At 33.8% G+C, this 12779-nt stretch overlaps 1 protein-coding gene and 1 long non-coding RNA gene across 2 annotated transcripts; both read right to left on the reverse strand.

The window, feature by feature from the left end:
* Window positions 1–869: 869 nt before the first annotated feature.
* On the reverse strand, window positions 870–4144 carry LOC123566118 (uncharacterized). The gene is made up of 2 exons (XM_045359992.2): window positions 3986–4144; window positions 870–3812 (listed from the first exon to the last, which is right to left on the reverse strand). The coding sequence occupies exon 2, from the start codon at window positions 3794–3796 to the stop codon at window positions 1331–1333; it is 2466 nt and encodes an 821-aa protein (XP_045215927.2). The 5' UTR covers window positions 3797–3812; window positions 3986–4144; the 3' UTR covers window positions 870–1330.
* Window positions 4145–8983: 4839 nt separating this feature from the next.
* LOC123565628 (uncharacterized) lies at window positions 8984–12068 on the reverse strand. Its single transcript, XR_006689149.2, has 4 exons — window positions 11877–12068; window positions 10873–10958; window positions 10308–10409; window positions 8984–9876 (listed from the first exon to the last, which is right to left on the reverse strand). It is a non-coding gene; the product is annotated as an uncharacterized LOC123565628 (long non-coding RNA).
* Between the last annotated feature and the right edge of the window lie 711 nt (window positions 12069–12779).

The raw sequence follows: 12779 nt of genomic DNA on the forward strand, positions 1-12779 counted from the left end.
GGCCATCCATACCCCCACCTGCGGGAGTGGGAATCCCTTCCCACACCTACTCCAACTCGTCGTTTCACGACTCGTACTCGCACCCTCGACCTTCCCCCCTAACCCCCCCCCCCCCACCCCTTCCGAGAAATTCTGGTTACGCCTATGATAAAGGGCACAATTCAAAACAAAATCACTTTCAACTTTCACCTTGCGGAATGGACAGACCGAGAATATTGATGGTATCACAAAATCAGCAAGTAAATGTAGTGGGTTCGTAGCAACAACTGGCAAATTATGTGGTCTCCGGATGCAATTTCAGCATTCTTTGGTTTTTAACACTTATCATGTTGAACAGGATTTATTTTGCCTTTGCGACCAGTGTAGATCATGATCAGCCTTCACATCCGTGCAGTCTGATAAAGATCTGCACTGTTCGCCATTCAGTCAGTATCTTTTTAGCAAACACCCCTTTAACAGTTAATCGTACTGTGTCGATATTGAAAGATGGACAAGTTCGTTATAGAAATTTAGCAGGGTTAAGAACGTCTTATGCATGTTGAGCCATACGTAACAAGCATGCCGAATTTCTTCACGAGAATACGCAATCACACGGAAATAGCCGGATGTCAGTACGAATCCACTACCTTTATAGACAATTAAATCTGTAAAAAGATCCTTTGGAAACAAAGAATGCAACCAAGAAGAATAATAGCAGACTCGTTTTGATTGAGTTTGGTCATGAGAGGTTATAATATGTGCATTACCTCTCACGTCCCCGAGCACCGGCTTAAGCGGAACTCTATTACACATATGTTGAATGGACTCCATGATCCCGAAACACCAGAAAATTTAACAATACTGAATCAAAGTACGGGGAGACTCATCTCTAAACATTTATACCTTTTATTTGTTAATTTACAGTTTTATCAAATTGAAACAAGGATTTAAACTTTTAAAAGAAAAAGATTAAGCAAAACACACATCTCTTGTCATTTCAAAAATACTAAATGCAGTTTGCATCATACATCGACTTGTATAACAAGTTCTCTAAATAATATAGAAAGTAATTATACTTTTCCAACACACTACTTGCTTACCATTCTAGAAACTTCACTTTATAAAGTATATAAATTGCGTCAGATTGTAAAAAGAAACATACAAAAATCTGCCCAAGTTTTGTTGAAAATACAAGTCTTAACATCAGGGTTATTTTAATGCAGTAGCATTTTTTTCCTAAAGCATATTTGAAATGTCTGTATAACCCTTATTCTTTTGAAACCAAGGACATACTCCTTTGTTTAGGTATTTTGCTAAAAGCTTATTCCTATAATGTTTTAATATTCACTGTTTAATCATCGGAGTTTGAAGATTCGGCTGATTCCATATTGTTACCGACGTAGTTAATGATTGTGCTTGTTAGTTCTCTGCGAAATCGTCGTTGTTTGAACTTGCCCCCATGTCCATGGCACATCATTTTCAGTATTTGCGGCAACGAGCAGATAAACAGAGCTGTTCCTACCTGCACGATAGTTTGCAGTTGTCGAAACCCGTCAGTTTCGATCAATATGTTAATAAGAAGTCCCAAAACAGTCAAAATAATAGCAACTTTAAATAAAGAGATAAACACTTGTTTCCTCTTTGGGATGTTGTTTTCTATTACGTGTTCAAACAGTGATTCCCTGACACCCCTGAAATCTCCCTTCTGGGTCACAAGAAAATCTGTGCCATCGGCCCTTTGTAAAGAAAAACAAATACTAATGGTGTCTTTCAAAAGGTCTTGATAAACAAGAGAGAAGTCCTGGATGCTCTGCCAGAGATAATAAATGACGGTGAGTGTGAAAATCAGATACCCATAAGATACTTTTGGGTACACAACTACGCCGGTGAACGTAAAAAACACCAATCTTGTGAAAAATAGAGTAGCATCCATGAATATTGTGCAGAACATGTGTAAGAAAAAGAACACACAAGCGATCAGAATGATTGCGACAAAAATATACAAGGTTTTTACACAGAAACGTCGCCTCTGTGACATGTTCAGCTTGCCGCAGTATGCTTTGATTATAGTCAAACCAAATGACACAACTGGAAAACCGTAAACCACTATACATAGGAATATTTCAATGGTACAAATGATGATATAAAATGGAAAGAAAACAACGCAAATTTTTGAACAGTAAAAGTATTGCCAACGCGCCTTTTGTACACGGAACATATGCTTCCAGTATCTACTGTTGATAAACATGTAAAACTGAGCCAGAAAAACACTATACAACTTTAGATAGTTATGTTTTTTACGAATGCAGACGGAACCAAAATGCTCGATGGAACGAGACCGAATACACAAGGGTGATACACTTTCATTTACGTCATTTCCGGGCAGACCGGAAATAAGCAGGGATGACAAATTGTCAGGGATGATAATAAGTATGCTTGTGATAAACAAATACGATCCAATAGCAATATAAGGACCTCCGAGGTACGGAAGAAAATTTTCTTTACTGTCTCGATACCCGACAATGAGGGAACGAAACCCCATAGGCACACCTTTATTGACACTTGTTAAAACAAAAGAATGAAGAAACCAGAAGTCGATGCAAACTTGCAGTCCAATAACTAGCAAGCTGAGACAAGGAAGAAAAATTCGTTTAAATCTTTTTAGAACAAACTGACAGGGTCCAGTTTCTTTTGACACAAAGAATTCTCGACATTTCCTGATTGGTGAAAACAGAGTTTTAAATAAAGTCACATGTGCGTGCTCATTAAGCCAAATAATTTTGTCCGATAAACTGATACTTTCGTGAACTTCCAGTGAATTAGTTTCTGATACAGTAATGGGATAGCCTTCATTCTGATCAAACAAAATGTGAGCTGAGTAAAGAAGAAACAAAGGAAAATACACGAACAAAACCATTGAAACAATAATTGGTAATATCCAGCCAACGGTTTCATATTCAATCACGCGCTTTGGGAAATCACACGTGAGGGCCCTTTTCTGAAGGGGTACTTCGTAATAATAACTGCAACAGACGTATTCAAGCGCTTCAAGAGGGCACACGATGTGTTTACAAAAGGTATACAATAAATCTGTTTTGATTATTTTTCTTCTTTTGTAACAGAAATAACTTGGTGCATATTTTTCTTCTGATAATTCCATCATTTCCAGTGTCAAGTTCAAGAGGGCATTACTAATAATCTTGTCGTCCTTGGGTCTTCCTACTTCTAAATTTGAACAATTTCCTGATACTTTCTTGATTATAATGTCTTGTGGAGTGGTAAGAGCGTAACTAGTTAGCAGTCCCATCGACCAAATTCCAAATTCTATTGGCCACTTTAGAAAACCAAACCCGCCTTCCTTTCCAGAGAAAGTCCAAACCCATAAGTCTTCTCCAACAATTTGTTTTCTTCCTCTTATAGTAACACCAGAAGCTGGGTTCAATTTAAGGTAAACAAAGTTTGCTTCAGAGGTATATACATCATGTCGGAACAGGCTAATGCATTTTTTACATAATTCAAGTTTACAATCCTCGTCGTCATCAATGACCGTGCTAATTCCCACATCGTTTGGTTCTTCTTGTATATGTATGCGTTTTCCCATGTGTTTGCTCAGCAGACGTACGAGTGGCTTACTATATCCTGTGATGGCTACACCAGTAGCCTTAATTGTAGTGTAATTTGGCCTGTTTTGAAACAGTTCACGCACGCCTATCCACGTCACTTCATTAGAATGGTTGACTTCAAGTCTGTTCAATGTTACGTGATTTGTTAGACAGATAATGGAAATAGCTGTTAGTAGATATTTCATACACTCCATTCTTTTGCTGAAACTTCTGAAAAAAAAGAAACACAAAGGAAATTGGTGAAAATAGTGCTGGTAATTCTTAAAAGTCTGGTTAAATATCGGAATCTCACATTTTTCTTCTTATCGCATAAAAGGACCTTCTGTATTATATTCTTAAGCCTATCTCAAATAATTTTAAATCGCCACTTTTATTATACTTACTTTATACAGGACTTTTAACACTTTTATGTCCAAGTTTACAAAAATGTCTGTATGGCATCATTTACTCTCAGGAAGATAATTTGATGCGTACATGATCATGAGTAGTCTATTTAAAGAAAATTTATTACTGTACAGGAAGAAACATGTCTGCACGTAATGAAATATCAGATGTAGTTTGAACAGATGACAAAGTGCTGACTAAATGTTGTGATGTATGACTTTTACATATCGGACAGCTCGAGGCTGAAGGGTCTTCGTCAGAAATTATTTGTGGAGTTCTTGTATTTTGGGAGAACACAAGACTGCACCTGCAACAAATATCATAGATAATTATTTTATTTATATACTCCGTTTCTTATAGCTGGATAATCCTTTGGCAAGTACCGTGATGCATCCAGTAGCCAAACAATAGAATGAAAATATACAATATTATTACTATAGTATTATAATTACCATAAAATTATCAATTACAATGACATCTAAATGAGGAAGACCTAAGTTAATGAATAATAAACATTTACTAACCTGCAAGAAATATTATCATAGAAAATTTATTGTGTAACTATTACATGTCCTTACAGAATGATTACCATATTGCATTGCACTTGTCTAGATCATCTAGTCATAAGGGCATACGTTTAAGGTTAGCATTGATCAGTAGAAGGGAATAAAATGACTATTTTTAGGGTACTATAAGCTCACGAGAAGTAAAGACAGTATTGTAAGATGAACTTAATATCTAAAAGCTATCATTTCACAAAATAAAGGAATATATATACAAAAAGAACACAACCACTTTATTTTATTTATTTACCAGATGTTGTTACCCTATGACACAGACATGTACCATGCCCTACAAAAGTATGTGATAGATACCGTCATTTTCAATTATTTGCGTTTTTCCGAACTTTGGACACAAGTTTTATTGTTTACAAGTATTCTAACGTCAATAATAAATTTTCTTCAGATGTTGAAAAGGGATGCAGCATAGTAAATACACAATTTCATTGTACAAATATTAACAGGGAAGCTCCATGTGTCTTTATTGAACCTTAAAAAGGCACTTGGCTCTGTGTCAAGAAAAGGTATCTGGTTCTAATTATTTAGTATGGGTCTCGATTGAAAATACTCGATATATTTAAAGCTATTTATGAATTCAGTTGTGGAATTTTGTAAAAGTCAGATAGATTTATTTCGGTAAAAGTGAAGAAAGCATGGTAGTAACAACATTATACTTCAATACGTAAATAGTCAAGCATGAAGAAGTCACCATGACGTGTACATCAATACCAAGTATAACAAAAATATTTTTCCTTTTTCCTTTAGTTTAAACATATTTAATCCAAGAAAATAAAGTACAAACTCTAATACGTATGTCATACTTTGATCAAAGCAACACCGGAAAGGATAAGAATGGAAGACAAAAAATGTCTTTAGAATTCTTCTCCTTCGCGGACAAAATAAACCTGTACCGACATATCGAGCTTAATATTTTATGGGACAAAGAACATAGTGTTAAAGTGTTAAAACATGAAAATAGTAATCTTTATTACTGTAAACAGTAGAAAAGGGACAATATATGACAGAAGAGAAAGTATAATTTCTTAAATGTGAGTAGATATTGCAGAAAGATAGATAAGTCGGGAGTAGAAATGAAGAATGAGAAAAGGAGGAAATGAAACAGTCTCAGGGTAGTTAAAAGAATCTCTTACTTTTGGATATGTATGTCTGTACATGAGTAAATTACGTCATGATACCCTGATCAGAAAGGTCTGGGTTACCAAACAGAACAGTGTCCAGGTTAATATCGAAATTCCGCACATTATAAAAAAGATTGTTTCGACAGTCGGTAAAAAATCTGCATTCAAAGAAGAAGTGTAAGTTTGTTTCGATCTGTCCACATTGGCACAATGGTGTAAGAGAGATATTTTTAAGAACAGATGATGATTCAGTGCACTGCATTAAGTGCGTAGTCGCGTATGGAACACTTTCGTTTTTCCGATGTAATAATACTCTGGAATGCGTCGCTTGTTTTTGTTTATATTACTTTTAAATGATGATAATGTTTCAGAGTTACAGATGTCTGGTCTCAATAAATTTCAGTCACGTACAGCAGCGGGAAGAAACGAATTGAAATATAAGGTTGTTCTTGCAGGTACGTGATGAACATTTTCCGAGTTTCTTAAATTGTAACGAGTATCACCTGAATCAGGAAAGAGAGGATAGATAAGCTGGAGACTTTTCCCTTGATATTCGTTTATAAACAAATGCCTTATGACCCTTAACGAATTCATCAACAGCATTGTTTTAAACGAGTTTGAAAGAGACAAAAGTCAAGTATTTGTTTTAAAAAGTCATTTTCGCTATCTACAAAAAGATATTGCCAAGTATCCCGGACGATAATGCACAGTCAAACAATAAAAACTGAAACTGTAACCTATTTTAAGTAGTCTGTACATGTTAGTTTACACGCTTAAAACAGACAGTAAATGACATACACTCTTATTACTATTCATGGCGTGAAGGAGTGAGTGTACGGCTTTGCACGTTTTTATAATTCCATGCACAACATCGTACCATTACGGGCATATTGCTAGAATCATAATTATTTTTAAAAAATCTTGCAAAACCAACACTTTTTGCTATAATACATCGAAAGCCTGAATGCATAAGCGTTTCTGCTGTTTGTTTCATTTGTCTGGCCAACCTCAGTTTGTTTCAACGTTTGCTAAAGCTACCACAGTGCCACACAAAGAAAACTTCAGGTGTACAAATTCACATGCTGAACAAAATTACTGTAAACTTTCATTACTTCACGTCAAACACTTTTTGAGATATTCGTGAACTTTCAGGCCCAAGGTGTCCTTAGTACAGTTTTGACTAAATCAAGGACAATAACTCTTGCCTGTCTGATTGTAATCTTAAGCAAAACTCCAACCCAGGTACGCATCGTCAGTCTCTTGGTCATTGGATAGAGAATGCTACAGTTAGAATGACATATCATGGGGTATAAACGCAATGTTACTTTGACACCAGATTATTTTTAATTTATTAGTAGGGGGAATTTCGATTTGTTTGAAGTAACGGGAACCTGCTATGAAAAAATAAAACTTAGTTTAATTTATACGTATTTTATTGTAAATAGTACGAGTATTTATGTAATAATAGTACAAGTAACATTACAAACAATGAGATGATTATAGCAACCGTGCCGGTCTTCATGTTCTGCTAGCATTAGTAAACTTATACAAGTTATGAATTATTTTACAAAATAAATATTTTGACATGTATAACACACAAGATTGAAAGAAAAAAGCTTTGGTGTGACTTAAATGAAAGACATTATTTGATAAAATACTAGTAGCTCGTTCAACGTTGTATATGATGTTGATGCATTTCCGTTTTCCCCAGAATTCGAATGGATCAGTTTCACTAGAAGCTATGACACGGGAAGGGGTCATCATTATCATTCCGTTCGAATGAATTGAGATTTTATTAATAATTTAAGGTTAGATTAAAGGAACTAATAAAAACAACAAGTTGCTGCTATGCTCGCTCAAAACGATCAGAATTCACACCGCTGTTGTTTTCGCCCGAGAAATAATAGTAAGGTGTCATTACAAGGGTGAAAATTCTGGTTTCATGAACTAGTCTGATTTTTTTTCTGTATATTTTTAATGCACATAAATTTATGTGTAAATCGTTATTCAGATTTCTATATATGTTACTTATCCATCATTGTAGAACCGAAGACAGTTATTTACTTATGTTTGGATACTTTTGGTGTATTGAACATTTCTTTTAATTTGATTATATATCAAGAGATTCAACACATTCCTTATATGTTTGTCTAATGAACTCCTCAGATCAGTTGGTGAGAATATGAGTGAGTTACTAGTCGAGTTCTTGTTTACATATTTATTATTGTTTCTCGAAGGTTAATTGGTTGTCTCTTCTATGTAGGGAAGAAATATATCTGCGAAGAGTTCAGGAAGAAGAAACTCTAGCTTTATAAACTGAAATGTAACATTGTGGAGTAGTCCAAAACATAGTTCCATGATGTCGATGAAATACGGTATAATGGATCATATACTAGTAATGTTCGAGTACAGAACAGTATATAGAGCGAAATGTTGTCAAACTGTTATGAATTATGAATACTCAATATGAGATTACTTGTGTTAAGGTGGCCAAACTTTCTAATGTGATAAAAGCTACTTTGATTAAAAAATGTTGGATAGGTTAAGGTTTTTCGATAGAAAACGGTCCTGTTACGTCGTCTTCATTTTGCAAACTTTTTAGTTGTATATTGTACTGTATCTGCTACTTACTTGTGACAGGAAGTAGAACTGAATAGTGTATGTTTTTTCTACTTTAATGATTGGTTTGTCATTGACTACAGCTGTTGTTCATTTGTTATCTCATAAACAAGATTTTCCCTATGGAAAGACGGGAATATTTATCCCTGGCACGTAACCGGCCTATTGAATATTCTTTCCAAAGGTAGACAAGAAATGCTTATTTCTACCGTTTGCAGATTTATATAGTATACGTTATTTTAATGCAAAATAAGATATTCTTTTATCTGCTAACGTGTACAAGAAAACAACAACCAAACCTTGTAAAACAGCAAATCCTAAAATATTTGCCGAAATTCACAACAAAAATATTCAAATTAGGGTTAATTTTGGTGTAATTAAACCATGATTAATTAAAAGTATCATGAAAAGTACCCATGAATATTTTTGTCGAGCATGCAAGGGAGAAGAGACAAGACCAATCGCTCAGTCTGTAAATCGATCATTGAATGACAGTACACAATCATATTCTAAGGGAAATAGGAAACTACAACTCAATATTGTCTGAGAGATTTTATTCAACTGATAAAATAAGATACATTTTTACAATCATAACAAAATACTGCAACGTATCAACTATGTAAGAAGAGAGACAGAGATATGAGCATTAAAACAAATACAATCTGCTAAGTCACAGAAAACAGTCATGATTTAGAATTTTAAAAAAATAAATCAATAAAAACTTATACTTTGCGACTTTAATAACGATAAAAAAATAATTATTTCTACATGTAGTATTTAAAACCGATGAATGTATTGATTTTGTACTTTCAAAATATAGTTTTTGAATTAAGAACTGAACGCGAGACTTACTGTTAGTCATATCCTAAACATGGTAGTTTTCATGAAAGAACCACTACTTGGTACTATGAACGTGCATATAAGTACAAAATAAGATTATCTGTTAAGTGTGAATAAAATATATCAAGTGAAATCTATATATTTCAATATGCGTTTATATTTGTCCCGAGGTACTAGTCTATAGTTCTACCATTTTTAAAGTTTTCAGGTTTACACTGCACATCTTTTACCGAAATATTGTAAATAATATCCCTTTGCCATGTTTGTGCAATAATTTTGTAAAATAGTTTCGTTTTTTACCTAATTAAAGGTTATTCTACCATTCGAACAAACTTACAGCCACCGATCGTGGACATATATTACTTTATGGGCTAGAACTGACTGACATTTCAAGAATAAGCTCCGTATAAATGTTCTTCAACTGGCAGCATTTTATAAAACGGTTCAAACGGTTTCGACGTAACATATACCTATATTCTAAAATATCATTCTAAATTTGAATTGAACAACTAAAACTTGAACGAAAATGACAAGAAAACGATAACAAAATAGAAAAAGTAGTAAAGACTGGTGATATGGAAGCTGGTAATATGGTCCTTTACTACTTGCAATATCCACATGTCTTTGCGCAATTTGTTATAGCGAATGAACTCTTCTTATCAGCACAGAATGTGGAATATTTATTTACTAGTGTCCCACAGTCATCCCTCTGGTCACTGCACTCAGTAGGCACTATTGTGATACAGTATTCGTAAGTATATATAATCTATATATAGTAGATACTTGTAATACATTACCGAATTAATTAATTAGATACATAGTTTAATCTTAACGAAATGAATATTACGAAAATAGAAATGTACATAACAAACTGCCCAATTAAGTAAATGAACATGAAAGTAATTAAATGTTAATAACGAAATAAATATTACGAAAATAAAAATGTATGTAACAAACCGCCAAATTGAGTAAATAAACATGAAAGTAATTAAATATTTTTAACGAAATACATATCACGAAAATATAAATGTGTATAGCAAACTGCCCATTTAATTAGATGCACATGAACGTAATTAGATATATATTCGTTTATTAAGATGAGTAAGTTTTAAAATACTGAAACTTGACCGGCAGTTTTGTTGCCAATTAATGCTTTGTCTTACCTGAACGGTCGTACTGACAGACAAACTTGTTCTTTTGCCTACATCCTTCGTCTCTCCAAAGGCACTTTGAATTTATACTAACGCACCCTGTCGGCTTTTTTGCTGTTTGATAGAAAATAGACTGTTTTTCACAACTTTACAGCGGAAATTTGTTTTGTGCAATAGATAAAAAGAAAATCTTTCAAAAATACATGGCCTCTAGTTTGCTTTTGACATTATTTAGTACTGCCACTGCTCTCTAAGAAAATAGGGTCAAAGTATTTTATAAATTGTCCAAATGCTAAGTCGACCTTGTAGGAAACCGTAAATGAATGTTATATTTCTTGTCAAATGGTTAACAACAATGCTAAAACAATGATACTCAATAAGTTATATTATACTTGGCGGTCATTGTAAGTTTACATAATAATTTTGACATCAAGTAAAAAGAATCAGCGGGGCGTCATGACAAAATAATACCGGGATTTTCATTGCTATATATAGGAACATAGGTATTAATTGATAAAACAGACAATAATCTTTATCATCAACATTATCATCATAATCTTTATAAGAAGCAACCTACGTTCTGCCCAATTTGTCCAGTCAGGCACTTCCCCGTCGCTCGAAGTGTATTCAAATGTCAAATCTGTCCACACCTCCCTGCAGCCACTGTTATAATGCAAATAGAAAGTTATGACGGGAATTTACATTCGATAAAATACAAGCAACTTTTCAGTTTTAAACAAAAAACAGGGGATAATATGATGTCAGAGACACGAAATGTAACTTTAAATGCAATTTTATTGTTAAACATGTAAAAACTCTTCACAGTATATGAATTGACCTAATGAGACTACTTGTGGAATGCATGCAAAAATTAAGGGAAGCTACATAAAAATGCCAAATAGCTCTGAAGATATTGGCAAAAAAAACCCCCCACAACATCAACAAAAAGCAAAAAATTCAGTACAGAACAAAAACTTAATGTTTAGAAATTTGAATCTAATTTACATAACGGCGCTTTCCGCGTTCTTCTAGAAAATAATTCTCGTAGAAAAGTGAATTTAAAAATATTATGAAATAACTTTATGTTGATAACCCAAACATATCTAAAATAATCTTCATTAACATTATATCAACGTTCTATTCATAAGATTTAAACGTGCAAGCGGGAGTTTTTTTTCCTTATTTATGAGCTGTACCAATGCCTTTCTCTCGGTCCAGAATCTAAAAAGGCATCCGTAAATTTCGTAGTTGACTCATCACTATTTGTTGATTATAAAAATAGCCATTCAATGTATTGATTAATTCAAATTTTACTTTTTGTCATAAAATCATACAAAATGTATTACCTATGTTTATCCTTTTTGTCTACCAAGATAGTTGGAAATAAATTGTTAGTGATTCTGTAGCCATAATCACTCAGATTAAACACTTGCAATTCAATTGAGACTAGTTGAATACCCCAGTATCTATCATACATGACGCGAAAATGCTGAAATAATACTGGCCACCTCAAGATAAGCAGCATACGTTAACAAAAGTACTCACACCACCCGAATATAAGTTCCATATGGTTATACTTACCCCTTCCTTTGTAGAAATTCTTTTATAAAGCCTTCGTTGAACTTATTTGGCCGGAGAAGTGAGCACCCTTCACGCTGATCTTGACAGAACTGAAGAGCAGGCTGGTGTAGTTTATATTCTTCGAACAGTTTGTAACATACTCTTCCGAAAATTGTCCATCCATCTCTGCAAGCTGTAAGTTTATCCGGGTTTTATGAGTAACAATATAATTTCTACACTGTACAAAACAGCTTTTGCCAATAATTTAAAAATAAATCGAAACGTACAATTTCGAAATTTAGTCTACGCTTAGAATAAAATGATGTTTTCACAATTTCAAAAAATCAAATTATGCTATCAGAATAATTTACAAGAAAAATACAATTGCATTTACATAGTAAATTAGACAGTAATTGCATTGAAAACAAAACGTGTACTACAGTACACATGATAAACAAACAAATTAGCTTACTTCCGCATATATATATTTCAATAGCGTCCAATTTCGTCAGAGAGACATGTTATTTCCCTGACGTCTGTATCCCGTTTATTACATACAACAACGACTTTCTCACCAACACTATACTCGGCCTTTAAAGAATCCTGTCTAGCATCAGGTGGTAATACTGGGGCACCGCAGACTGTCGTCGAAACTAAACATGAATGACATCGATAAAAATCCGCAAGCGAGAGCTATTGTTAGCTTTTGGCATTCATTCTTGTTTTATAATTAGCACATTTCTTAAAAAGATCTGGGATGAAAACATCGGTAATATTTCTGAATTTTATTACTTACGGCAAATCGTTTTACTATTTGTTGAGAAATGCTGAAAACTCAGAGATACCACTTGATAGGCAGTCAGTTTCAGATAACGAGACACTGTTTTTCCATTCAAAGATATAGTCATATAAATAGCATTTCAA

Source organism: Mercenaria mercenaria, chromosome 8, assembly GCF_021730395.1.
Source record: "Mercenaria mercenaria strain notata chromosome 8, MADL_Memer_1, whole genome shotgun sequence".
NCBI lineage: Eukaryota > Metazoa > Mollusca > Bivalvia > Venerida > Veneridae > Mercenaria > Mercenaria mercenaria.

Coding starts and splice junctions, on each gene's coding strand:
- LOC123566118 (XM_045359992.2), bottom strand. CDS start 3,796: ATGGAGTGTATGAAATATCTACTAACAGCTATTTCCATTATCTGTCTA.